Below are 24,853 nucleotides of genomic sequence, written 5' to 3'. Positions count from 1 at the left end.
TTGGTCTAAAACAATTCCTCGCTTGGTGACTTTCAGAACACATTCCACAGCCTTATGATTACCCTCGGGATTTTTTTTTATTTGAAGGTATAAGTCCATATAGTCTATTTAGTTTCTTTTTTTTTTTGGTTTGTTTTAATTTGTGTTATAGGGTTTTAGGTGAGTGATTCACAAAACTGTGATAGGAACATCATACACTCAAAAACAAAAGTAATTAAGTCCTGTAGCACATGAGCATGCATATTCATCTATTAACTAGAAAAAAAGTGTTTATAGTAGTCATACACAGATACTTTCCCATTTCTGTTGTGCTGTTAAGGCCACAGAAACCACAACTACTTGTGACAGATTTCAGTCCCTTTGTAGATTTCACCCCAAAAAAATAGTTCTGACTATTTTTTCCAAGCTCGCTTTTTGGGATGTCTCTGCTAATAGGTTAATAACATAACCATTTGTTTAATGTTTCCTTTATCATTTTTAAGTCCATATATCAGAATATGTAAGACTGCTAGTAATCATGATATCTGGACAATAGTTGTCCTCTAATGTAGGCTACTTGGTCTCACGTTTCTTCTTCCAGCTGTTCTTGCTGTGGTGCTGTCATAACATTGTAACATAGCTGTGAATTGCTGTCTTCATCTTAGCTCTGATTTGTTTGTTTATAAAGAATTTTTAGATCCTTAGAATAAATGTTGTATTTGAGTACAGGATGTTTATTATATCTGAATGTAACACCACTGTATAGTTAAAATAGGCTTTAGCAAATAGTTTGTATTGCACTATCAAATAAAAGCAAACCAGTCTGCCAATTAAAACATAGGATGTCAAGGTATATAAAGATAAGGGTAGATTTTTTTTGGCTGCATAAACTAAAAAGTGTATGTCCTTAGTTTTATTACAGCTCTGTAGTGCAAACCCTAAACTTACATTAATGTAACCTAAAGGAGGTGATGCTATTTGTGGTATATAAATACTAAAATATTAATTAAAATGAAATATGCATATACAGTATATTCAATATTATTGCACTTTTAATGTTAATCATGAGTAGAACTCAAGTAAATGCCTTTTTTTCATAATGTCTGCAAACTTTAAATTCCATGCCTCCCGTCACTTAGGGAAATAAGAACTAACATACGTGTTTGTTTTATACAGATCTAAGGGACGGATTTAGATAAATTTTGTTTTCAAAATGCCACTAATAATGTTGCATTTACTTTTGAGACACATGCGTTGTTTTTCAGAGTTTCTGAGTATGTCAAAGAAATGTTGTTCGAAGTACTTGGGATATTTAGTCCGTACGCGTCTTAGCGAAACTCAGAGGCCAGATTTGCAACTGCTATATTTCACAGCCCCAGAGGCAGTCAGTGTTAGAGGGGGAATTGAACTTGTGGGTATTTGGCTCAGTCCTGTGTTTGGGCCACTCTGCTGAGCACAGCTCTGTAAGCAGACTTACTTCTTTGAAATCTGTGACTGAAATCCTGTGCTAAATAGTTTGAAACATGTAAGGACAAAAAAAAAAAAAAAGCATAACTGCATGAGAGATGCACATGGCACTATTATGGGGTGATGGCAGGGGGGGATCAGTGGTTCAGGTTGAGCCTGGCTGAATTAAGTTGTATCAGGCAAAAATTATAGCTACTCTGGTTAAAATTTCTGTAATAATGTATTTTTTTTCCTTTTTCTACCCACCCTCCTGTCAAACAGAAAGAGAATTTGACCCAAATAAACACTGTGGAGTACTGGATCCTGAAACAAAGAAACCTTGCACAAGATCACTCACCTGCAAGGTATTTTTCTTAGAAGATAAAATATCAGATGCTTTGTTATAGTTTAAATCCTACCACAGTAGTTTGAGAGGTCATACCTGCTCCTGTCTTACAGACAATGGGTATGGTATTCAGGCGCTGTCTTCAGGTAATTCTTTTGAGTAATTCTGTTTCTTTGAATCAGAGCATCTGCATTATTCCACTGATATTTCTAAAAAGATTTTTTTTCTTGTCGTTTTGTTATGCAAAAAGCATTAACGTTTCATGTAGAAGCACAAGCGTTATTTTAAATGCTGCTTTTTTGGTCCATGTGTGCAACAATGTTGAAGTATCGTCAGTTTTTAGTAAAAAATTAACATGATTTTTGTATAATAAATTACTTGGAGGCTGCCCTTGTGATAGTAATAAGTCTCATGTCAAAAAGTAGCAGCAGTGTAAGACATTTATAATGAACATTTGTATGTGTATGTGCTGCCTGTCAGTAGAGATGATCAGTTAAATTAGCTTTAAAATGTATTTCCATTTTTCAATCCAATGAAATCAATTTTTCATTGTAAGTAAAGAGCTACAATGATGTTACTCTTAATATTTTAAAATTATCGGAATTACATTTTCTGTCTTGGAAAAGGTAAGTCAATAGACTCTATTATATGAAAATTGTTGCAAAAAGTAATTTTAGCCTTGATGTTGTCATTTCTTAAGAATTACTTCATAAATTATTGAAGATGGTATGGAATAACAGCTTTATTTCCATAACTGTGGCTAAAGTTGTTTGAAGTAGATTTTATCTTTTAGAGTTGTGGTGTATCGGAAGTATAGAGGACTCATAAACAATGTCATGCACACACAAATGCTTTTTAACCACCCTATTTTTAGACTCATTCACTTAATCATCGACGAGCAGTTCCAGGCCGTAAAAAACAGTTTGACATCCTTCTAGCTGAACACAAAGCTCGATCCAGGGAAAAAGAAGTTGCAAAAGACAAAGAGCACCCACCATCTGCAAGGGAAAGCTATCAGAGCCAGCCCACACCAGCACAAGACTCGCTGTCAGGATCTTCAGTGAACTCTGGGCAAGAATCTAAAGTAACATCTCCTGCAAAATCTAGACCGCCAAATTCTGTACTTCCAAGGTAAGCAATTCTCCAGTGTGGAATGTTGCGTTCTGAAGGTGCTGTAAGAAATCTCATAATCTTTCATACAGCTAATTTTATAAGCATTTGGTATATTTGGTAAAACGTATCAATATAAGAGTTTCTCTTAGCAGTAGAAGATAGACTACATTTATATTGACCTAAATCTGTCCATAATAGCCTGTTATCTGATAGGAAATGGGGTGAGGGGTCGCGTCCACCCTCTGATCAGAATCTCAGACTAACTGTCATTTTTGCTGAAATGATCAGTAATAATTAGGAAAGTTTTCATTCAAGTCATTCTGACACTTTTGGGAATAAAAGTCTATTTACACGAATCAGGGTGGGTACCAGTGGTGCAATTCTGCACATGTATGTAGAATTTTTCTCTGCAAATACTTCACCAATTATGTTAATGGAACATCTTGTTAAAAAAGGCTGTAATTTAGTGTAAATGACAACATAAGCAGCTAGTTCTTAAAACTATTGATTTGAAACTGCTTCACAGCATGTCTTTCCTCATTTTGAAGATTTTTCTTGTTAAGGACAAAAACAGTCTTCAGGCAGACAACGCAAACTTCCAAAGACATCCCTTTAGAAAAATTAGTGTGATGTATTTGACTTAACTGAATTCTACTTATCCTCTGGTAAACTTCCCACATGTTTTGTTTCATCGGCTGGGTTTTCTTTTTGGTGCCAGTTTTGGCTGGAGTAGATAGAGCTAAACTAGTTGGTTTTGTTCATATTTCTTTTGTTTCATGTTTCTTTTCTTTGCAAAAGCCTGGGTCAGGATTGAGTGCCCATTTGGGAACTTTTGTACTAAGATAGTCCCTATTTCAGAGATATTTGTTGTATTTGCTATCTCCAGTCTTACAGAGGAAGCCATTTCCTATGTTTTCCGTGTGTTCATCAAGCCGTAATGAAATTTTATTCATACAGTGGCAGAGGTGGGTCTTACAGGGTTTGAGTGAAAGGACAATGAAGGAAAACCCGTAAATACATGAAGTGGTGAGAAGTCTGCATAATTCTTGTAAAAGGAGTGACCTCACACAGTCCTTACATAGAGAGGAGCACAGAGGGACAGGCAGACATTGTTTTTAGTAGGTGTTACAGTCAAAGAAACAAAACTGGAATGTGATTCAGTTTTTCATTTCTTCAGCTGAAGAAATTGCAAAGGTGGAGGAATTTAGCAGTCGTACGTTGTGTTTATACAATCTACACTTCTGTTTCTGCTGCAGTGCCTCTGTTCTGTCGTCCTGTCTGTTTTTGCAAGCAGCTGTGCCAGAGGAAAGCTTTGCTACCTCTCTGCTGGGAGTCAGCAAGCCTGCAGCTCTGCTGCTGGAAGAGGTTATGTGAGTGCTCCCCGCTCTGCTGAGGCAAAGCTTGCTGGTTTCACTGAAGGTGACTAGGCTTGACCTGGCCGACTTTTCCTGAAGGCTAAGGAGCACTCGCACAATTCATTCCTTGCAACAGCAGCTGCAGCAGTTATTTCTAGCTGATGGGCATTGCTAAGCAATCCCTGTCCAGTTCAGAAGAGGGCACCTGTCCACAGTCTTAGTGACTGCTGTGTCCTGATAGCATAAATTCTTGAGTTTGAAGATCTTAGAATCATAGAATTGCTGAGGTTGGAAGGGACCTTTAAGATCATCAATTCCAACCATTAACCTACCCTGACAAAACCACTTCCTCCTTTCAGGTAGTTGTAGAGAGTGATAAGGTCTCCCCTCAGCCTCCTCTTCTCCAGGCTAAACAACCCCACTTCCCTTAGTCATTCCTTATAAGACTTGTCCTCCAGACCCCTCACCAGCTTTGTAGCCCTTCTCTGGAATCTTCCTCAGATTTTGCTCAGTGCGGACATCTGCTCCAACCTCAGAGGTCCACATACATACTTGGTTGTACAGACTGTAATTGAGAATCCTTTTCCACCCCCACTTCTAACCTGATTTCTGTCCAAGCTACTTTTGAAAGGCAAGGCAGCATCGTGCCCTGTGGTGCAAAGGCATTCCTGTTTTGTTTTACTGGGTTTTAGACAAAGGTAAAGAAAAACTACATGCTGTAAGAGGTCCTCCCAGTTACTTCTCTACAGCTAGATTAGTAAGTGGATGTCAGCTAAACACTCTCATTATATTTAATACACTAATTTCAGTAGGGTTTTGGTATGAAATAAAATTTCATAACTGGACCCTTGGGGTTAATCAAAGTAGCAGAGTAGTGATGCAATGTAAGAAGATTTTACACATCTGATTTTTGTTTGCATTTTTAATATACTTTGCCTCTCTCAAGGTCTTAAACTCAAAAATTTCAGGCAATACAAAGGTGCTTCTGCTAACATTAACTTGATGATAGCTCGTGATATATTTCTGACAAGACCAAATGTAAGGTATTCTGTATCTTTTACTGTCCTTTATATGATCACTTCTGGTATGATTTATGTTGATGCTTGACTCCTGCGGGTAGGTTTGCAGAGCCTTTCAACACTGATGATTTAAATGTATATTCTCCTCCTAGACCATCATCTGCAAATAGCATAAACAGCAACAGTTCTTCAAACCACAGTGGGTATGTACCAGAACTGCCACTGCCTTCCATGGGAGGAGATTTAACAAGCAGATTATCCAGTGATGAAGGAGAAGCGGATGGAACTGAAGAATCTGAGAAATTAGACTGTCATTTTTCTGGACACCATCCCAGACCTCTTGGGGTATGTGTCTGTCTCTGGCATGCCTTGCCATTATTCTTATGTAATAAGAGAGGGGAGAAAAATGAATTAATTTAGTAAAAATGTGAGGAATGAGGACCTTACATTCTGAAAACTGTATTCCAAAGACAACAAATTCATTTGACAGAAAATGGTACTGATGAGATGAAGTAGGAGGAGAAGACCGGTCAGTGCATGTGACAACCATTGCTAGATTGCAGGACAGGATGAGCAGCAGAAAATCACAAGTTTTAGTGTTAGATTTTCCTCTCAGTAGACTGCAACTTGTGTGTAGTTCTGCTAAACTGAGAAAAGTTGCATTGTTTTAAATGTGATATGAACAGATAATCTCTTTGTTGTCATAGTTCTTATGAAACTGTACCTTGTAATTGGTTATAGTTCTGAAAATCAGATGGCAGCAAAGGCTACTACAGTGCTTCATTGATTTTTGTAGTCTGGTTTGAAGCAGTAATTAAATATAATTTATGTGAGTGTATGTGGACTTATGAGCTATTTCTTCGTTCGTCTAAAAATGGAAGGTCTAGAGCATGGCCTAGCCCATCTGCTCTGGTGGTGGCTTAAGTTTGTGCTTCTCTGGCAGCTGTTTTGTCTTTCAATCATGTTAGTGAGAAATTTCATTGTAAGTATTTAGAGCTGCCATGTGGTGTTATCTCTGCAGTGTGAATTTGTTTACACTGTACAAACCAAGAAGCAATGGGAGAACTCTCGAACTTCTAAGCAGTTGGTTCTCATCAAAATTGAGCCAAGGAATAAAATTAATGAAGACTTCACTTATTTGTTCTCCATATGATATGCAGAAGACAACGAACGCTGTGATAACTGTAGCATTGTCTATATTCCCTAGAGCAAAGGAGAACTTGTTACTGTCAGACACCAGGAAAAAGTATGAGCTGAACTTAAAATGACTGTCAGATGAAATCCTTCTGTGTAAGAACCAAATACAGATATAAGAAACATTATAGTCCATATAATACTATGACATGCAGTAACCTCTTGCTTCCTTGGTACTCTCATATTCTGCTTCATTTTTGCTGGCTGCTTCTTTATGAATTAAAAACTAAATGTTCACTGCATGTGTGTCCACACAATTTAAGAAATAATTTAAGTGCAGACAGTTCTTGTGCAGGCATCATCAGTGAGGCGTGGCTGTCAACAGCCATTTTGGTTTAGGATCCTAGTTCTGTTTCAAGGCAAAACCCACTGACTCACCTGTTCTTCAAAATCTTAGCATCTCCCAGCTGAAGCAGTTACTGACAGTGCAACTGTTCTTAGTCCATATCAAGGTGAAGTCAGAAAAGATGGTGTAAATTGCTTTCAGCACAGTTCATGCTAACTTGCTAAATTGCATATTGAAGTGGACTGTTTTCCTTACCTAGTCCTCTCCCAGCTAGGGGGTAGTAATTGACAGAGAAAAGGCAGTAGCTTCGTAGACTACCTCTTAGTGATAACTGATCTGCATCACTGGGAGGTGAGGCTCATTTATTAATGTAGGTGGTGGTTTTAATTAACCTGTTTACCCTTGTCATGAAACAGACAAGGTAAACAATTACAGTCACCACTTGCTGTCCGTTAAGCTGAAAAGTACTTTAAACAGATGCTTTCCTACTGCATCAGTAGCTTCTGCTCTCAGCCAGGATTTGTTTGACTTGGTCCCTGCGTGATGGAGAGTTGTCTTATTTTCTGAGGATGATTTATAATGTGTTTCTCTCCCACAGATAGGTGTTGTGGCAGTTCTCTACATAATGTGAGATCAGTAAGACTGAACTGAAGAAAGGGTAGATTCCCAATCATACCATTTCAGTGTAGTAGGACTTTGCAGGAAGTTCTCCAGAGGAAGCAGTGCAAATACTTCTGAACTGTATAGAATTCTCAAAATATTTACTACTCCTCTATATGATTTTTATACACTGTGAAGAGTGTACCCGGTGTTCGGTTGTAGCACAGGTGCCTTATATTTTTACTGAAATGTCACTGGTTTGATTGTTTATTAAATAGATACTAAAGATGCTCCCATTGCACCTTTTTCCTCTTCAGTTATATTTTTATTCCTGTTACACAATTACAAGATTTAATGTGCACATAACAGTGTAACTGTCATTCCAAGGCAGTAAGAGCATTATTAGCCAGAATTGCTTCCTTAACAGTACCGCAGCATTTGTGTTCTTTCCCTGTCACACATAGGTACCTGATAGTAAACTGACATTGTTAGTCAAGCATGAAGTATACTTTACACTAAGCTGGGACGTTTTGTACATATTTCATATATCATGCAAAAAGTATTTATGCTGCAGCTAGTGAAAAACACCTTTTAAAAGGTGCTTTATATGCATGATACAAATCACAAAGGTGTTCCTTGATCTATAAATGATAATTATTTTATAATGTACAAATATTTTTTTATAAACAATATTGAAATATCTTTTCTTTCAGTTTTGTTCATATGGCAGTCGCTTAATGGGAAGAGGGTACTATGTCTTTGACAGAAGATGGGACCATTTTCGATTCGCACTAAACTCCATGGTAGAAAAACACTTGAACTCACAGATGTGGAAGTAAGTGGGATCTTTACACTTGGTGGGTAGTTTAAACATTTTTAATTGTGTAAAACTTCTAAATTAAACACTTCATGGGAAGTGTTTGTAAAATTACCTCTGTGTTACATCATAGCAGTAATATGAGTACACTTTTTCTCTTCTCTGTTAAGAAATATGCAGCACAACAGAACAATCTCCTATTCTGACGTAATTTTCTGCCAGATTTAGGACTTCTTTTTAGTCCTTCTGAATCTGGGGAGGAATAATTGAGTAGTTCTGTTAACATTACTTAAAAGTATTAAAGCTCAATGTTTTCTGGGTTTGGAGATATATTTTGATATCTTATCGTTTTATAACACGCAGGTTAGATTTTGCCTAGATTTTTATACCTGCATCATGCACCCATATCACCCATTCAGATTTTCCTCTGTGAGACTCGTGTTTTAAGATAAGGAACTCAATACACATTTGCCTGTGTGTAAGATGGAATATAATAGGGTTTTTTTAGTCCATAGTGCCCTTTACTGGCTTTGGGGTCTTAAAATTCTGATTATTACTCAGTATTGAAGCACCTCTATATCACATACGCAGGTTCCAAGCACTATAGGCTTTGGCTACACAGATACATTAAAATAGACTGCACGTCTAAAAAATATGCTAATTCTTTTTAAAAGAATAAATATTTGAAAAGCTCATGGCATCTGCAGGTAGGGTTGATTTTTTTGGGGGTATTCTGCTACAGAACATGCATTCTTTTTCCAATGTAATGACACTAAAGCGCAGTGTTTCCTGTCGCTGTTTATTATCAGGACTGTGTTATATTCATTGGATACCAGCCATTAGATAAACAAGGTTTGATTTTTATTTAAATATATTTTTGAAACACTAAAGCTTGGCTTGTCTGACTAACCTGGTAACTTGATGATAACAGTGCTACTGTGCTGGGAGACATAGCTTGGAAACGGTTGGGTTTACCGTAAAAGGGCCAGTTTCATGTCTGTTCAGAGACAGACCACACTTGATCTGCAAAGGGTTCCTCTCTTCTACTTAGTAAATTTGGCTGTTAACTAGTGTCTGTCTCCTTCCACAAATAAAACTAATTTGGTTTCTTTAAATAGGAAGATTAAAACTTGTTATCTATTGGCTTTGTTTGTCAGGAGAAAAGACACTTGGGCATCTGCGAAAATGTGTCACTAGTACCACTACGATCATGAAAACCAAAAATAACCTCTATAGTAGTTGTATGATACAAGAAATAAACAGGCCTCATCCTGCTCCCGCTAAATCCAATTGTAAATGTTTTCCCAAATTCTAGCTGTTTATGTAATCTCTAATGTTTTAATAAATTCCATCCGTACTTACTTTTCTGTATAACACAGGAAGCTCACAGTGCTTAACCCCTGTTGTATTCTTCTCTTGTCCTCAACCCTACTCTGGACTGATCTTTTCCTGTCTTCCCCAAGCAGGGGTATGCGTAAAACTGGTATTTTATAGCTGGTGCTAATGCAGCTCTGTCGCTGTGGCTAAAGGTACAGGGATGCCAGGCCATATTTTGAGAACAATAATAACATTTACAAAGGACTATTTTTATCCCTAGTTCTCAAAGTACTTTACAAAGGTGGGTAAGAATTATTGACCCTTCTTTAAAAAATAAACTGAGGAGTGGCTCTGATAAGCAGCTTTGTGTAGCAAGTCACAGGCAGTAGGACTTCCTCATTTCTGGAGGCATGGACTGTATGTAATGCCTTATGTAATTGTGCCATAAACAGTGTTCTGTCTGACAGTCTCCATAGGAAGAATACCAGGAGAGAACACTTGTAATTAGGATTTGATTTATGATAAAACAGCACACCCAGTGCTGCTCTTTTATCATACTTCTTTGAGGGCCAGAGCAAGCCTTTAAAAACTGAAAAGGTGTCAGTAGTGAGGATAACAAGGGCAGAGTTACGGTGATGTACAGGTTCTTAACAAAGAGAAATAGGATTAAACTGTGAATTAAATTTTAGTCTAAATAATGAGAAAAGCTCACATGATAATTTTCCAAGAGGCATTATGGAAGTCTGGTTCTTTGTTAACGCTGGACTAGGTAAAATAATAGAAGACGGTGGCTGAATATAAAGGAATTTGAAGACATTCTATGAATTTCAGAGGTAATGTTAAATCTTATTCTCAGAATAGTATTCAACTAGTTATAAAGCATATCAAGCATTGTTTAATATTTTGTCAATTTTTCAATATCAGTGAAATTAATCAATGACTTACCTAGTTAATCCTGTCTAACCAGCTCTCAAGTGAGCTCTTGGGAATAGAACTGCACTGGGAATGGGATGAGCTTTCCTCTTTAAGCTCAGTGATTAAGTGCTTCACAGCCCCCAAGTCTGGCTCATGCACTGCCCTCATCAAACCTAACCTCTGAGTTCAGGTTGATATTGAAACTGTTCCACAACTTGAACTTTCAAGCAAAACATTTGCAATGAGTGAAACACAGTGACTAGAATGTTTATAGATCCCACCTTCAGACATTTTATTTGCATTTTTTAATTGTTTGGTAAAATAGGAGAGGAAAAAAGGAAATTAAATTTGTGAAAAGTGATCGAATTGTTATGCTATGTACTTAATTGCTACACGGGGCACTTGTGCAGAAGTGGAGCTCAGTTCTGGTTTAACTGAGTTACACAGTTTAGGGCTCATGTGCCATGACAGAATTTTCTAGGGAAAATTGCACTGTGTAGTTCTTTACCTAATCATCTTCTGTTGGGTCTCTGCTGCCTCCACAGATTTAATGTACCTCATTTCAAAATTAATTTTTAGGAAAATATACTTCACCATCCAGCTCTTCTGAATCTCTGCAATATTAAAACACATGTGTTTGGGGTTTTGTTGTTTGTATTAAATCCCAAAGACCCTCAGAATGGAATTGCGAGTTTAAAGAGAGGGAAAAAAAACCCAAGTAATAACATTTTTAAGCTGTTGCAGAATGCAGAGCTGATTTTGAACTGTGAATATTAAAATATAAGTGATTGGTAAACAGGATCAAAATTAGAATTAACTAGGTTTGCCTTTTTTAATAAGTTGGTCCTTCCCAGAAACCATTTCCTATTGGCATTGTTTGGATGGAATTTTTTATGTATCTAAAACGTTCTTTTTTTTTTTTTTTTCTCTCTCTATTTAGGAAAATTCCTCCTGCGGCAGATAGTCCCATGCCTTCTCCAGCAGCACATGTCTCCACTCCTTTTCCAGCATCAGTCTTACAGCCTTTCAGCAACCCCAGTGCGGTGTATATTCCTTCAACACCTATCAGTTCAAGAATCACTTCTTCTTCTTACATAATGACGTCAGCCATGTTATCAAATGCAGCCTTTGTGACAACATCAGATACGAATTCCATTATGTCACACACTACAGCTTTTCCTCATGTGGCTGCAAGCCTAAGTATCATGGACTCAACTTTTAAGGCGCCATCAGCTGTGTCACCAGTGCCAGCAGTCATCCCTTCCCCATCCCACAAGCCATCCAAAACAAAAACCAGCAAATCCTCAAAAGTGAAAGACCTGTCATCTCGGAGTGATGAGTCTTCAAGTAATAAAAAGAAAAAGCCGCAGTCGTCGTCATCATCGTCGTCATCATCCTCATTATCTTTGCAGACATCTTCCTCGTCTTCATTTTCAGGGTCCCACAAAAAGAACTGTGTCCTGAACCCCAGTTCAACTTTGAACTCCTATCAGGCTACATCTTCCTATAACAGCATGTCTGTGCACAATACCAATAATGGAACAAGCCCACTCAGTGCCAAATCGGAGCCCTCAGGACGGACTTCATTATCAAGTAGTTCAACAGACTCAGTGAAACATATGAGCATGGTAGTAAGCAGTATTGACTCCTCTAATCTGTCTGTATCTTCTCTTGTGCACCACTCAGGGGACCACTCCCTGGGAGCACACAATGCAGTGTCTTCTCTACCCCTTTCTTTTGACAAATCAGAAGGAAAAAAACGTAAAAACTCTAGTTCTAGTAGCAAAGCCTGTAAAATCACTAAAATGCCTGGTATGAATAGTGTTCATAGAAAGAGCACTGCCAACCTTATTTCTGCGGTGCCAGATCCTACAAGCAGCTCCATCTCTCGGCAGGTAAGGGGCTCTTCCAGTTATTTTTTTGCAGGTCATGTCTGACTTACTTGAAATATTTCATCCATTCTGAAAATAGCATGTTTGCTTCAGGTTGTTTTTCATCACACAGCTTACTTTCTAGGTAAATACAGAAACGTATTTGTATTTGTTTTGTATCAATCATAGAAAGATGTTTTGAGAGTTTAAAAAAAATATATATATTTACTTTCTTAAAATATTTTTATGAGATTTTTTAATTCGATTAACAAATTAGGAATTTGTATTTCTGAAAGTAAAATTGAATGTCCAGTATGGATAAATAATTTTTAGAAATTAATTTTTTATCTTAATTCTCATCTCTCTGAAATAAATTGTGACATTAAAACAGGAAGATAAAAGTCAGCATTTCTGTTTATTTCCTTCCCCAAACTTGTTGCTGATTCGTTTCTTAATGTTATGCAAGTCTCCTCATTTCTTTTATGTAAAACACTTACATCTACCTGTCCCCTGGGGACAGTCTGAGATGCCTGACCTCAGATGCTGTTTCTTGTTTAAAACTGGAAAAATTAAGAAATGAAGATCCTTACCAGATGATCTTTAGTGGACATACGGTTATCTTCTTCAGTGTGCCTGTGTTCAGAATATTGAAGTCAGTGCAACAGATACGGTTACACACTTACTGCATTGTCACTAGCAATACAGCTTTGACTTCTCTTTGCTATATAAGAACTAAAGTATATGTGAATTAAAATTTGGTGGAAAAACTGCCAATACAATCTACTGTTTCATTCTGCTACTGTGTCCAGTGCTATGCAGTACACGGAGAGTAAAGCTTGGGTCTGGCGTCTAGAAGACAAAACCATAGAAAATAGCATACCTCAGAAAATCCAGAGAAGGTAGCTTAGGGATTTTTTGTTGTTGTTGTTATGAAACTCTCATTTCCTAGGATATTGCATGTAAAATGGAGTTTGGAAATGAAGCGGGTAAGATCTTCGGCAAAGAAGTCCATAGGTAATAGCAGGCGGAAATGGGAGTGGAAGAAAGGAATAAATGAATTCTAAAACTGATATAGCTGACAGAACGAAGGTCTCAAAGAATGGCTCAGCAGTATATATTTTCTCTTTCCTGCTTCCAGCAGAGGTGCAACTGAGATTACTTGTTTGGCTTTTAAAGAAATGAATAGTGGCGTTGTCTTTTTATTTTAAGCCTTTTAAATGTGTCCTGCAATCAGAACTAATCTTTAAGTTACTGAAGTCAGTGGAGGATGCTGTAAATTCTTCATTCTATCACGCATCAGATTTTTGAAATATGCGTGTGTCCAAAAAGATTAAATTGCCCTGAGATATATGATCTCAAATGGGAAGAAAGTAAGTACAAATTGTTACTTTGGTACAAACATCGGTAATAGGAAATGGATTGTATGGTCTTTTGACAGTACATAGGCTGTATCTGTAGCTAGTGCAGTCTGAGGAAGTCTTACATGCAGGAGGTTCCAAGTTCAAATTCTGACTCCCCTAGTGATTAAATCTGTTCCTGTGGGACATTCCTGTTCCTGGTTGTGATGTGTATTTCAGCATGTTGCATGGTAATGGAAAAAAATAAACCACAAAGAATCAATCAGAGGGGTTTTTTTAATATTTATAAATATGTAATTCACACAAATATTTTTTTTCCTTAAGTAAAAGTTTAAATATATGTAATGAATGGAATGATATACAGGTTTTTAAACATAATGTTTTTTTATACGTGTACAAGCACATACACATATATATGTATAAATGCATATATTTGTGTCTAGGTATGTAAAAGTTGGTCACACTTTCCTCTTATACGGCTGATCTTTGGAGCCACACTAGTAATCAAAAATAGGAGGTGAAGTGGAGTTGATTGTATTTCAGATGTCTGGCTGGCAGCTAATTGTGACAAAGACACTGAATTGTATGCAATACAAAATAGAGTTTTCCTATTGTTTATTTGTGTGATAAATAAATTAAATTTGTACCCACTTAAGCATATGGGTCAAATAATATTACATACTCTACATGTGAATATCGAAGCTCTGGAGAATACAATACTTGAAATCACTTTAAAGCTGTGCTGGTTTGACTTGCTGTGTTCTAGGAATGGAGTCATGGTAAAAATTCCACACAAAAAAAAAAATCAGTATTACTTAAAATCTTGCTCCTGTTCCCTGATGTAATAGGACAAATTAAATTTAGAGGTTAAGAGCACAGAAAAAAGATCAAGTAACTGGTGATAGGCTCAGGTTGGGTTTTTTTCTAATTTCATTCCAGTCTGGCCTGGATAGATAGTAACTGAAAGTGTTAACCATTAGGTTTTGAAGTATATTTTATTTTAAAAGAGAAAAAAAAAAATATTTGAGTCTTGGCCTAACCTTAATCCTTTTGAAATGGTGTTATCATTAAAGACCCAACACAACTGGGAATCTATCTTTTTCATTTTCGCTGAGTGCTGTAACTTTTTGGTCTGTCTGAATTACCCTTCTGTGGTGGAGCGCTGCCCTGCCTGCTCCGAGTGACGGCAGGAGGGTAAAGCAGCTCGAAGCTGGCCGCAGGGCTGCAGGCTGCGTTGCTCCTTGCTTTGTCTTATGTAGGGAGGCAGTCTGTTAGTTGTAGGAGCACTGAATGAATGAAAGCCTAAAGAGGTGTAATATTCCCTCTTATGATTCTAGGATCTCGGCAAGTCAATTTCCTAGTGGCTCTTCTTCTATTTAAAAGATGGACATGTATTTTATTATGGAAGGCATCTATGAATGTTATAGTAGTGGATGTAGAGAAGAAAGGTTTGCAGGTGTGTCATGATGTTCTGAATGGCTAGGAGTGATTTTTACAAGGTTGCGTATTTTTAGTCAAGATTTGTATATGGAAGAAAAGCACATTACTACCTAGCCAACAGCTGTGGCATGCAAAACAACAAGCCAAAGGGAACGGGACAGGCAGAGACTACCCTTTTAATCTTTGTGCACTGTGGGAGCTGACTTCAGAATTAGCTGTAAATAAGAACTTGAAACATTTCTTCTGGATAGAATGTGACCAGAGAACACTGTTTTAAACAGTCACTGTGTGAGAAAGGGCAGATATGGAGAGAAAGACAAAAGCTACTTTTCACTATATACGTGAAATGGCAAAATAACAAGTGATGTTGCAGAAGGGAAGGAGGAAACTGATGTTGGTGAAAGCCCTGTCAGCCAATGCCACAGTCCCATCTATTCAGTAAGAAACTTGCAACTGCATTTCTCACTGTTTAGAAGACAGGTCCTTATGACCTCTCCATCAAATGATCAAAGTTGATGTTACTTGAAGTCCGTTGACCTTGTGAGTAAGTATTCAAACTCCAGTCATCTGCCATTTGTCGGCAGGTATCCGTGGTTAATTTTTACCAGCCTTGTAACCAGTGAGGAACTACTCCTCTTACTCAACAGCTGTCTCCCCTTTTGTATCGCAACAGAAATATCTACACTTTGTTTATGGGTCATTGTAGAAAAACCCAAGACAGACTGCCCTTCCCAAGTGCTGTAATCTCTCAAGCACTGAAATATGCAGATTGAATATTGCAGTATTTTAACTAAGTACTTTTGAAATGTATGTACGTGTACTATTGATCTTGCACTCATTCCCAAAGAAATTATCTGATGCAGTAAACTGATACAATTGCAAATTTAAACCTCTGGAGTTTGATTCTTCTGATTAGTATTTGTTTTATTGAGCAATAATAAATGAAGACTCTATATGGAAGAAAATGGAATAACTTAAGGCATGCTATGGTGCTTTGCTACTTGCTTTAAACTCACCAGGAGTGGGGAAGGTCCCCTGGGGAGGAGTCTGTGACCCTGAACGCTCTGTGTGCTCTCAGTTGCTGACAAGCTGCACTAAGTGACTCCAGTAACTACAGAAACTAGTGTTTCGGTCTAGAGAGGTAGGGGTTTACAATCTGTATTCCCTCGGTAACTGTTTCTTATGTTGTTTTCTGACCTGTAGTAGTATTTATGTGTCTTTTAAGAGTTTATTTAAAGTATACAGGTTCTGAGAGATAATTACGAATCTATCTTTTGCAATAGCAAAATACCTGTGTTCCAAATGCAAAGCAATTAGTGCCACTTTACACAGGAAAGGGAAGGCCATTACCAGCATCTGCATTCAACTGACAAATATGCCTCTCAATGCTGCTCAATTAATGTCTTTCAGATTGGAAAAAATAGCAGTGTAGCTTTGTCACAATCCAGTCCTTCGAGTACATCAAATCCTGTACACAACAGACAAGTAAGTTGCTTTAAAAAAAGTGCATTTAAGTAGTCTGTAAGCGGTTTTGAAATATTTTATACTGTAAAACCTTAAAATACCATTTTTTTATGAATACAATTCTTTACAGAAGCTGCCTTTCGGTGAACTAATATTAGATTTCTCCTTTTACTTATTTTTTTTCCAGCTGTTTTACCCCCCAAGATTTATGAATAACAAGTTTTCTGCTTGTTTTTCACCACCTGTAATATGCCTCAGGTTGGCTTATGTGCTATTCACTGGCTGTTGCTTTGTGATACAAACTTAGCAGCAGCTGAAACTGCCTGTGCAGGATCCAGCTACCCTGACGTGGTTTTCTATCCAACTTCCTCTGCTGACCGAGATGGCACAGCACAGTCCCCAAACTAGCGTAGAAGGGATGGCATTTAAAAATAGGCCAGAAGTGAAAGCAGCAAAGGGAGGACACAAACAGGTCAGAGAAGACAGGGCACTTGGCTATTCAGAGAAACTAATCTGAAAGCATAACTAAAGTAAGCATAATCTGAGTTCTTCGTAGACTGTGAGAAATCCTTAGTGCTCCCACCAAACCTGTTTATCACACAGACTGCTCGTCAGGTAATTATAATAAATTCTGTAACTCAGCTGTTTTGTGAGGACAGGTGCTTGACCTGTGATCCAGCCCTCATCTGTCTGGAGGTCTGACAGACTAGTTTATTTTTTTAATATGGCCCCTACTGTTTGACTCTCCAAGTTGAGTAGTTCATCAAGAATTCATCATCAAGATCCTTGGTATGAAAAGGTTTCCCCACCTCAGCAAGGTGTAGTCACAAGTAAACAAAAATTCCAGAGGATTTTTCTGTACAACCAGTCAGTGTATTAGAATTCTATTATATATTCTGGCTAAATTATACAGGAGTAGTTATTCCAAATGGCTGTGCTGCTCAATTTCTGCTGTGTAGACAGAGCAAAAGAATAGTAATGATTGTAGTAATAATCCAGACTGTATCCCCATTAAAATCATCCCCATTCTGAATCACTCACATGTTGCAATGGACTGCCAAACAGTAAATTTTTTTTCTGCTGGTGTTGAATGCAAAGCAGTATACATATGGAAGAACTAATCTGAAGGGGGAAAAAAGTAGAAAGTTTCTTCATGCTTGTAGGGAGTGGTATTTTCCTGAGTGAGACACTGTCATCCAACTGCCAGTAACAAACATGGGATAAAGCCATTCTGAAGTGCAAAACTGTTTTTGCTTTAACCTCCTGCTCTTGTGTTAGTATAAAATACACACTACCCGAGGAGCAGAGCTTGTTGGGATCTGTTGCCTAGATCCCATGGGGAAAACCTAACAGAACAAAACATTAATTTTGTGGCAGCCTTATGTAAACAGAGGCTATTGCTCAGCTTTTCAGCTGCTTGTTTCCGTAACTTTATCAAAAATAGAAGTGTTTGCTTGTCTTAAGTCCCACAAACTCTTTATTGTTAAAAATATGTTTCTGTCAGTTTGGTAGTTGAATATGGAGCTCAGAATACAGTTACAGAAGAAAATGAAGATGTATTAAGTTTTATTAAACTTTTTTTTTTTAAACTCTAACACAGGATTTTAGTATTTGGAAGCATGAATAATGATTAACTATCTGACAAATGCTTGTCACTGTCAAAATACATCTGAGCTGCTTTGTTGACAGTTTTCCTCTCCAATCTAGCAACTGAATAGTCTCTAAATAAAATTTTAGTCTTAAACTGTGCTATAATATTTCTTTATAAAGGTGCTATTAATTAGGTAACTATAAGTGGATCTGCAAGTATATGCTTGTCAGTAACAGTATTACTGGGGGACCTGATCTCTCGTTTTTAACGTTAGTGTTGTTATAACCATGATAATCAGGGAGTCCGAGTGAAGCAAGGTCTGTAGGTAGAGACAATCTCTGCTATCCACTGGGGGTTACAGTTGGAAAAAACAGGCAAGTTTTCACAAATACAAGTCAGAACAACAGACTTTCAACGGTGTAGTTTGAAGTTGAAATGCAGCCGTCAAGGTAAATGTGAGTATAGAGCAGTTACTCTGGACTGCCTCCACTGTGTGACCTGGTCAGGCAGCCTGCTGTTGTCGCCTGCTGGTGCAGGGAGGGGGAGTTAGAAGGGAGAAGATTGCTCTTGTTTCTCAAGAGAAGGGAGAGTGGCCCTTAACACGGGGGTGAGTGACTGGTGAGAATGAGGCATTTGGGAAATTGCGGTAGACTGTAAAACCAGTCTCGTTTGAACCCGTGATGGCCTGCACGCAGTCCTAGTTGAGAAGGCTAGCTTCCCTCCTTACCTTCTGCAGGTGTCCATTCGGAGCTGAGAGGACATGCAGCAGTGCTGGGAAAGTCACCTGCCACCAATAACTTGGTGTTTCTCATTATTGAGTTGTGAGATAAAGGTGCCCTGTGGTTGTCTTCATTTCACACAAGTAGTTTCTTTCAGTTATTTGCTATGTTTGTTGAAGTACACTGTACTCTTGGGTACTGCTGGGAGGGACTGGTGGCAGTGAGGGTAACTGTTGTGGGCCTGTCTGCTCTCTCCTCTAGCATTAAACTCAGTCAGGCTAAACTCAGATGAATTATTCGCAATTCATGTTTAATTTGAATGTTGCTGCATTTATTTCAGACCTGAACAGGGGCTTGTATATGTAAAAGCATGCCTGTTTTTCCAACTATTATTGATTTAATAAAAAAATACTACTTTTCCCTACAAAACCCACTTGGTTTTTAACAAACATTAATGAAATAGTTCTACAGTTAAATTATTTGTGCCTGTTAATAGAAAATTATGTATTGAAAGCTTGTTTTCTCCAGATTTTATCCTTGTTCTAGGTTTATAACTAATCAAGTGTTTTTGTCTTCATAGTGCTTTTAGGTGCCTGAATGTGTTAACCCTTCAAGACCTCAGTATGCCGTGGTTTTTAAATACTGAGTAACTAAATCATTTTATTAAGGGAAGGTGACAACGTGTATGCTGTGTGGGGATCCCTTGTGCATGAAAACATGTTGTGTAGAGGAAAAGATTCTTCAGAGTTGTCGTCTAATTGCTGCTCTTTGTTTGTAATGATACACCAAGTTAATGAACATGAGATTCACCAAAGCTTACTAGAATCAGAGAGTCCCAAAAGGAAATACGCTGTTTATTCAAAGCAGTTCCTTTTCTTAAAGGTCTAACGTAATCAGTAAACAGAGAGGGAATTTAGTTCAGGGACTTGAAATAAATTCCTGCTTTGAGTTCTGTCAGACGCAGATGTTATTAAAGTATTGTATACTGAAAGACATTTTGTGATTTTTGAACCTGGCTCTGGTTTCTCTTTTAGAAGACATCAAACCGGACTGGTAGAATAAGGACTCTTCCATAACAAGGAAAAGGAATCAGCCTATAATCTCTAGCTCTCAGCAGCCCTACTCCACAGGGTTTTTCTTTTCTATGTCCTGCAGATGGATTTAACCTTTTATGAATTTGTGGTTTTAAAGAGAATTAAATTTACAGAAAACTGTAATAGTGATTTGTTTAGTTTTTCACTTGTATTTGCCACTGATCTGTGCGTTCTGCTTGGTTATGTTTCATGCCTTTTAAAGCTGTTAGCGTTGCAATGCTCCCTTTGTTTCCTTACCAGAACACAGCGGACATTCCAAAAAAAAATCCAGATCATGATTTGAATTTATTTAAAGGATCTCAAAATTTTTTCATTAAATAAAAATTACAGTAATTCTGTATTTAAGCTTGTCCTATGGATAAAAATTGAGTGCATTTCTTAGTAATTTGCAAACAGCTGGGGCACTGCAACTTTAGGGACTAATCCTGACTGGTGCTCTGTACCTACAGCATTTAATAATTTCAGTGGGAATTCTGAGTGTTCAGCCTCTTCCAGGATCAGGCTTTTAAGGAATCTATACTTCAATCAATACATAGAGGGATTTTTGCGCCAAACTGTAATTAATGTTATCAGGGGCTCAACATGTAAAATCCCCAGATCTTGGTGGATTTCTAGACACTTAAGATCATAGCACTTGATAACTTCAGTAAACAGTTTGGGTTTGCAAGGACAGGAGTTGAGCAGATTGGCTTGCATTAATAGAATTGCACTGACAGTGTTTCTTATAGGATTACTGAATAATTTTTTAATAAAATATAGATTTTATAATCAGGAAGCCAATACTAGGTACTGGAACAATAGTACAGAGGAGTTAATTTTTATTTCTACAGTGTTAAAAGTGCACTTATATGCTGGTTTATTTACATCTTGGGGAAAGGCGAGAGACTGCAAATAGGGAGATTATTACTACTACTTTCTTTTTTAAAAAAAGAAGGCTTAAGGCAAATTTTAAGACTAAAAATGTTTAAGCAATTATAAACAAGGCTAGACCCTTTGAAAAAAGTTTAGAAATATTCTTAAAATAAATTTTTATAGTGTTAATTTTGTAATAATTTATGTTTTGCTATACTTCAGAGCTAACTGACCGGTATAGTTTCAGAAACAGTATGAAACTTAGGAAAGTTTAAGCAATGTTTATATTTTTAAAATGTTCTTTGAATTATGTTTTTATTGTACATTTCTTCAGACTGAAAAATGTGTACATATCTTTGTTATTTTTGCACAATTTTTGTCTTGTTCAGTTTTAGGAGCAGTACTATGTTGATTTTTTTAATTTATTTTGAGTTATAAAACTGCAGGAGTTTAAAAATCTCAGTAACAAAGTCATCCTCTGTAATCAATGAACTGCTATTTCTAGTTGTTGAGGGAAAACAGTGGTTGTGAGATTCAGTGGTTGCTTCTGAGACATAATGTTAATCAATGACTGAAGGAGCAATTTTGTAGTTTTAGGAAGCTTTAGCTCTTTCCATGCATCTTTTAATTGGAAAGCTGGAATATGGAGCCTGTCCTTTGAATGCTGCTTAAATTTTTTTTCAACTGGCTTACACCTGACAGCATTTCAGGAAAGTTAAGCACCAAGTAAAATCCCACAATGTTCTTTCATCATCAAAAAATCATGATTTAATTATACGTGTCAAAAATTTCAGCCTGGAAAGTGAAATGGAAGTCAACATTTGAACAAAATGGATACAAACTGGACCAGCTTATAATGCATTATCAGTGTAGCATTCACTCGGTAGTTCTTTTTCTTCCCCATTTGCCTGAAAATCTTGTGATTTGTTTCCAGCAATAGAGGCTCAGAAGCTTTGGTTGTTACACATACGCAATGCATAGGCCCGTCAGCCATAAAAAGCGACTTGGATAACTTGTATGCCTTCTTTTGTATTGATGTAACAATTGTAAATAGTGCTGATCGACCTTTGTAGAGAATAGTTTATACAGCATATTCTATTATTGCTGATTCTCAGTGAACTATTGTTTTAAAAAAAAAGAAGAAAAAAAGAAATTTTTCTATTTACACCTTATATTTTGTTATGCTGTTGACCCATGGCACTTTAACAAAACTCTGTGGGTTTTGCATAGCTGGTCAGTCATGGGATATATTAAATAACTGTTGTTGCACAGAAATGAATTTGCACCTGCTATATTGTGCTTTCCTACTACAGATTTTAGAACCTTTTCCAGAAGACTTTTGAAGAAAGCATGTCCAATCATTCTAAGAAAAAAAAATGCCATACTTGTACAGCCAATTTCTTTTCTACAATCCATATTTTGTAACACTAAGTATTTTCATTCTTTGTCCTGCACCTTTATGTATTAGCAGTATCAAATAGAATTCATTCCATGCTTGTGATAATTGTAAGCAGAATAAATGTCTAAAGTAGGTGTAAATAGTAAATTCTATGGCTTACAGTTTAAAAAAGGAAAAACAGAACAAACATGTATCTGATTGATACTGCCATGGTTCAACACCGGGCCTGGAGATATTCTCTAGTGAGCGATTGTATTTTTTGTTTTTTGCTTTATTATTATTATTTTTTTTTTTGTAACATGGCTTTGTAAATAAAATAATTTATATGTTTGTAAGAAACAGATCGGGTTTGTCATTATTTATCTCTGCAAAGTGAAAATGGTATGTATTGCGAGACTGCCCTTTTTCTTCCCAGAGGCTGAAATACGCTGTGCAGATAGCCAGCACAGAGAATTCGACTGCTGGTTCAAAAGGTCTGCCCAGCTCTCTGTACAGGGCTGGATTGCTCTAGAATTATTTTCGGCATTTGTGTCTAAAATATTTCTGTATTTACATGTCAGGACACATCTGATGATCAGCTACTGAGTTTTTTGCTCTGATAAATCATTTTTAAATTCCTTTGCTTAGCTGAATGCATTTTCTCATTCCTTATCAGTGTAAGAATTAACTTTGCTTGAGCTGTTAGGTTTAGGAATTCTCACTTCAGTGGGCAATACAAATTTATAACCAGTCTTTTTATCATTGTTAATACTAAGAATGCAACTTTTATCTTGGCGTTAAGATTCTTGTTCTGTGTAAAGCCTGTTCCAATTACAGATCAAATGAGACTTAAATTGTTCATTGGCTTGTCAGCTCTGCGGAGAGGATTACAGTTTTTTCTCTTGCAGCAAACCTCTTCTGCAAATCTGGGGGAGATGCACATTTTTATGCTTCTTTTACGAAGTGTCTGGAAATTCAGTATTGGAGATACTGTAGGGAAGATGCTCACAATTACGGTATGATCTTTACTAAAAGCAAGAAATTTGGACTGCAAACTGCATTTTTGTATGCATATGCTCAGAACTGGAGAGGAGATAGAAAGCTGGCCTGTGTTACAGGAAACAGTAATCAAAGGAAGGAACATTTACCTTCTAGGTAAACAGCTTTTTGTGGAATGTCTTGCATGTTCTGATGCATGTGACAAAAGATAATCCTGAACTTCCTTTTTACTGTCCAATTTGTGCCGTGGTGTGAGCTGCTTATATTTTGAAAACTTTTTTTTTTAATCTTAGAGCTTATCTTTTCTAGTATACTGAACATTGTGAAGTAATAGTAGATACTGACATCTCATGTGATGGAGTGTGGTCCCTGTGTACAGCTGAAGAGTGGCATTGTGTTTGAAAGATGCTTTGCTGTTTCTAGCAGCCATTAGAAATTAAAGCTACAGCCAAGAAAATGGAATATTGCAGCCATGAGCTATCAGTTGCCTGCCATCATTGCCCATGGCCAGCAAAGGCCGAAGACCACTAAATTTCTTTTCCAAATATGACTGAGTAATTTTTTAGCACTTGCAGGTTCGTGAAATGATTTACGAGCTGTTTTCTATTTGGAGTTCATTTCCCCCACCCTTTTTTTGGTTATGCAACAAGTATTTTACTTGTAGCAGTACTCTTTTTCTTGTATTGTCTAACGTGCTCTAAATACCACCAGTTTCAGAGGGAAGCAGATAACACTGTAACTTTTTTATTCATTTCACTCTAGTTTTTATGCTTCTGTTTTTACCACAGAAATATTTATTTTTGAAGGAAGTCATTGCTGTCTGCAACGAGTATCTGTTTTACTCTTTCAAATCTGTCAGGATTCACAATTGGAAGAAATGCCAAAGACCGATTCCAGAAATATTTGGAGGAGATTCATACAAGAGATTCAGACTTCGGAACACAAGAATGTTTATTTCATGCAAATTTTTATGCTGTTTTGCTCCTTGAGTACCTCTTGAAAGCTACTACTCAAAACAAGTACAGACGACCTTTAAAACATACTTTCCTTAGTAGAAGAAAGATAAAGCTGGTAATTCAGCAGCAGGCCCTTCAACTGGAGAATCCATGGTAGATGCATGCATATTCTTGTCCTCATTTTGTAATGCATCGCAAATGACATGGGCAGCATTCTTTCGTGTGTGTTTTTTTGTTGTTTATGGCTGACCTGCAGAAATATTTCGATCTAGTCTGTGATCTGCTCTCCCCACAGAAGGGAGAAGGGAAGCTTTAGGGAAGCTGTTTAAGGAAAGCTTGCCAGAAATAACAATCAGAATCCAGGAGAACTGGATTTGAGGGTAAGGACATCCGTAGGTATTCAAGACGGTGCACAACATTCAGCAGTCCCTTTGTAGATTTCCCAAACCTGAAAGATTTAGCTCTGAAATGAAATCTGGGTTTGATTAATTTGGAGCAGTTATTTAACAAGGTTGATGTGACACCACAAGAGGCTGGCTCTTCAGAAAAGTTGTTTAGTGTGAACAAAGTATATTTACCAAATGCTACAGGTATAAAGGCCTGTTGATGTAAATACAGTGAATGGCCTGATGAAATCCTGACTGCAACCCTGTGAGTCCCACGTCTGTGTCAGCTATTTCCAGCCTGGCCCCTACTGAGGCACAGGAAGGAATGGTGACAGAGTAAGCGTCACTGCAGAAGAGA

At 37.3% G+C, this 24,853-nt stretch overlaps 1 protein-coding gene across 1 annotated transcript in view; it reads left to right on the top strand.

Annotated features, from left to right (window-relative positions):
- The window catches only part of ATXN7L1 (ataxin 7 like 1), a 44,613-nt gene extending 25,048 nt beyond the window's left edge, over window positions 1-19,565 (top strand). Inside the window, exons 4-10 of the mRNA XM_082481142.1 lie at window positions 1,708-1,790; window positions 2,646-2,902; window positions 5,411-5,603; window positions 8,052-8,173; window positions 11,328-12,282; window positions 16,467-16,541; window positions 19,411-19,565. Coding sequence (XP_082337268.1) covers window positions 1,708-1,790; window positions 2,646-2,902; window positions 5,411-5,603; window positions 8,052-8,173; window positions 11,328-12,282; window positions 16,467-16,541; window positions 19,411-19,419 — 1,694 coding nt within the window. The 3' untranslated portion in view covers window positions 19,420-19,565. The remainder of the gene's footprint in view (window positions 1-1,707; window positions 1,791-2,645; window positions 2,903-5,410; window positions 5,604-8,051; window positions 8,174-11,327; window positions 12,283-16,466; window positions 16,542-19,410) is intronic.
- The last annotated feature ends 5,288 nt before the right edge of the window (window positions 19,566-24,853 follow it).

Source organism: Vanellus vanellus (genome assembly GCF_965231255.1).
Source record: "Vanellus vanellus genome assembly, chromosome: 1".
Classification (NCBI taxonomy): domain Eukaryota; kingdom Metazoa; phylum Chordata; class Aves; order Charadriiformes; family Charadriidae; genus Vanellus; species Vanellus vanellus.
Note: the sequence above shows the minus strand (reverse complement) of the source record. Positions and strands in the feature narration are given on the sequence as shown.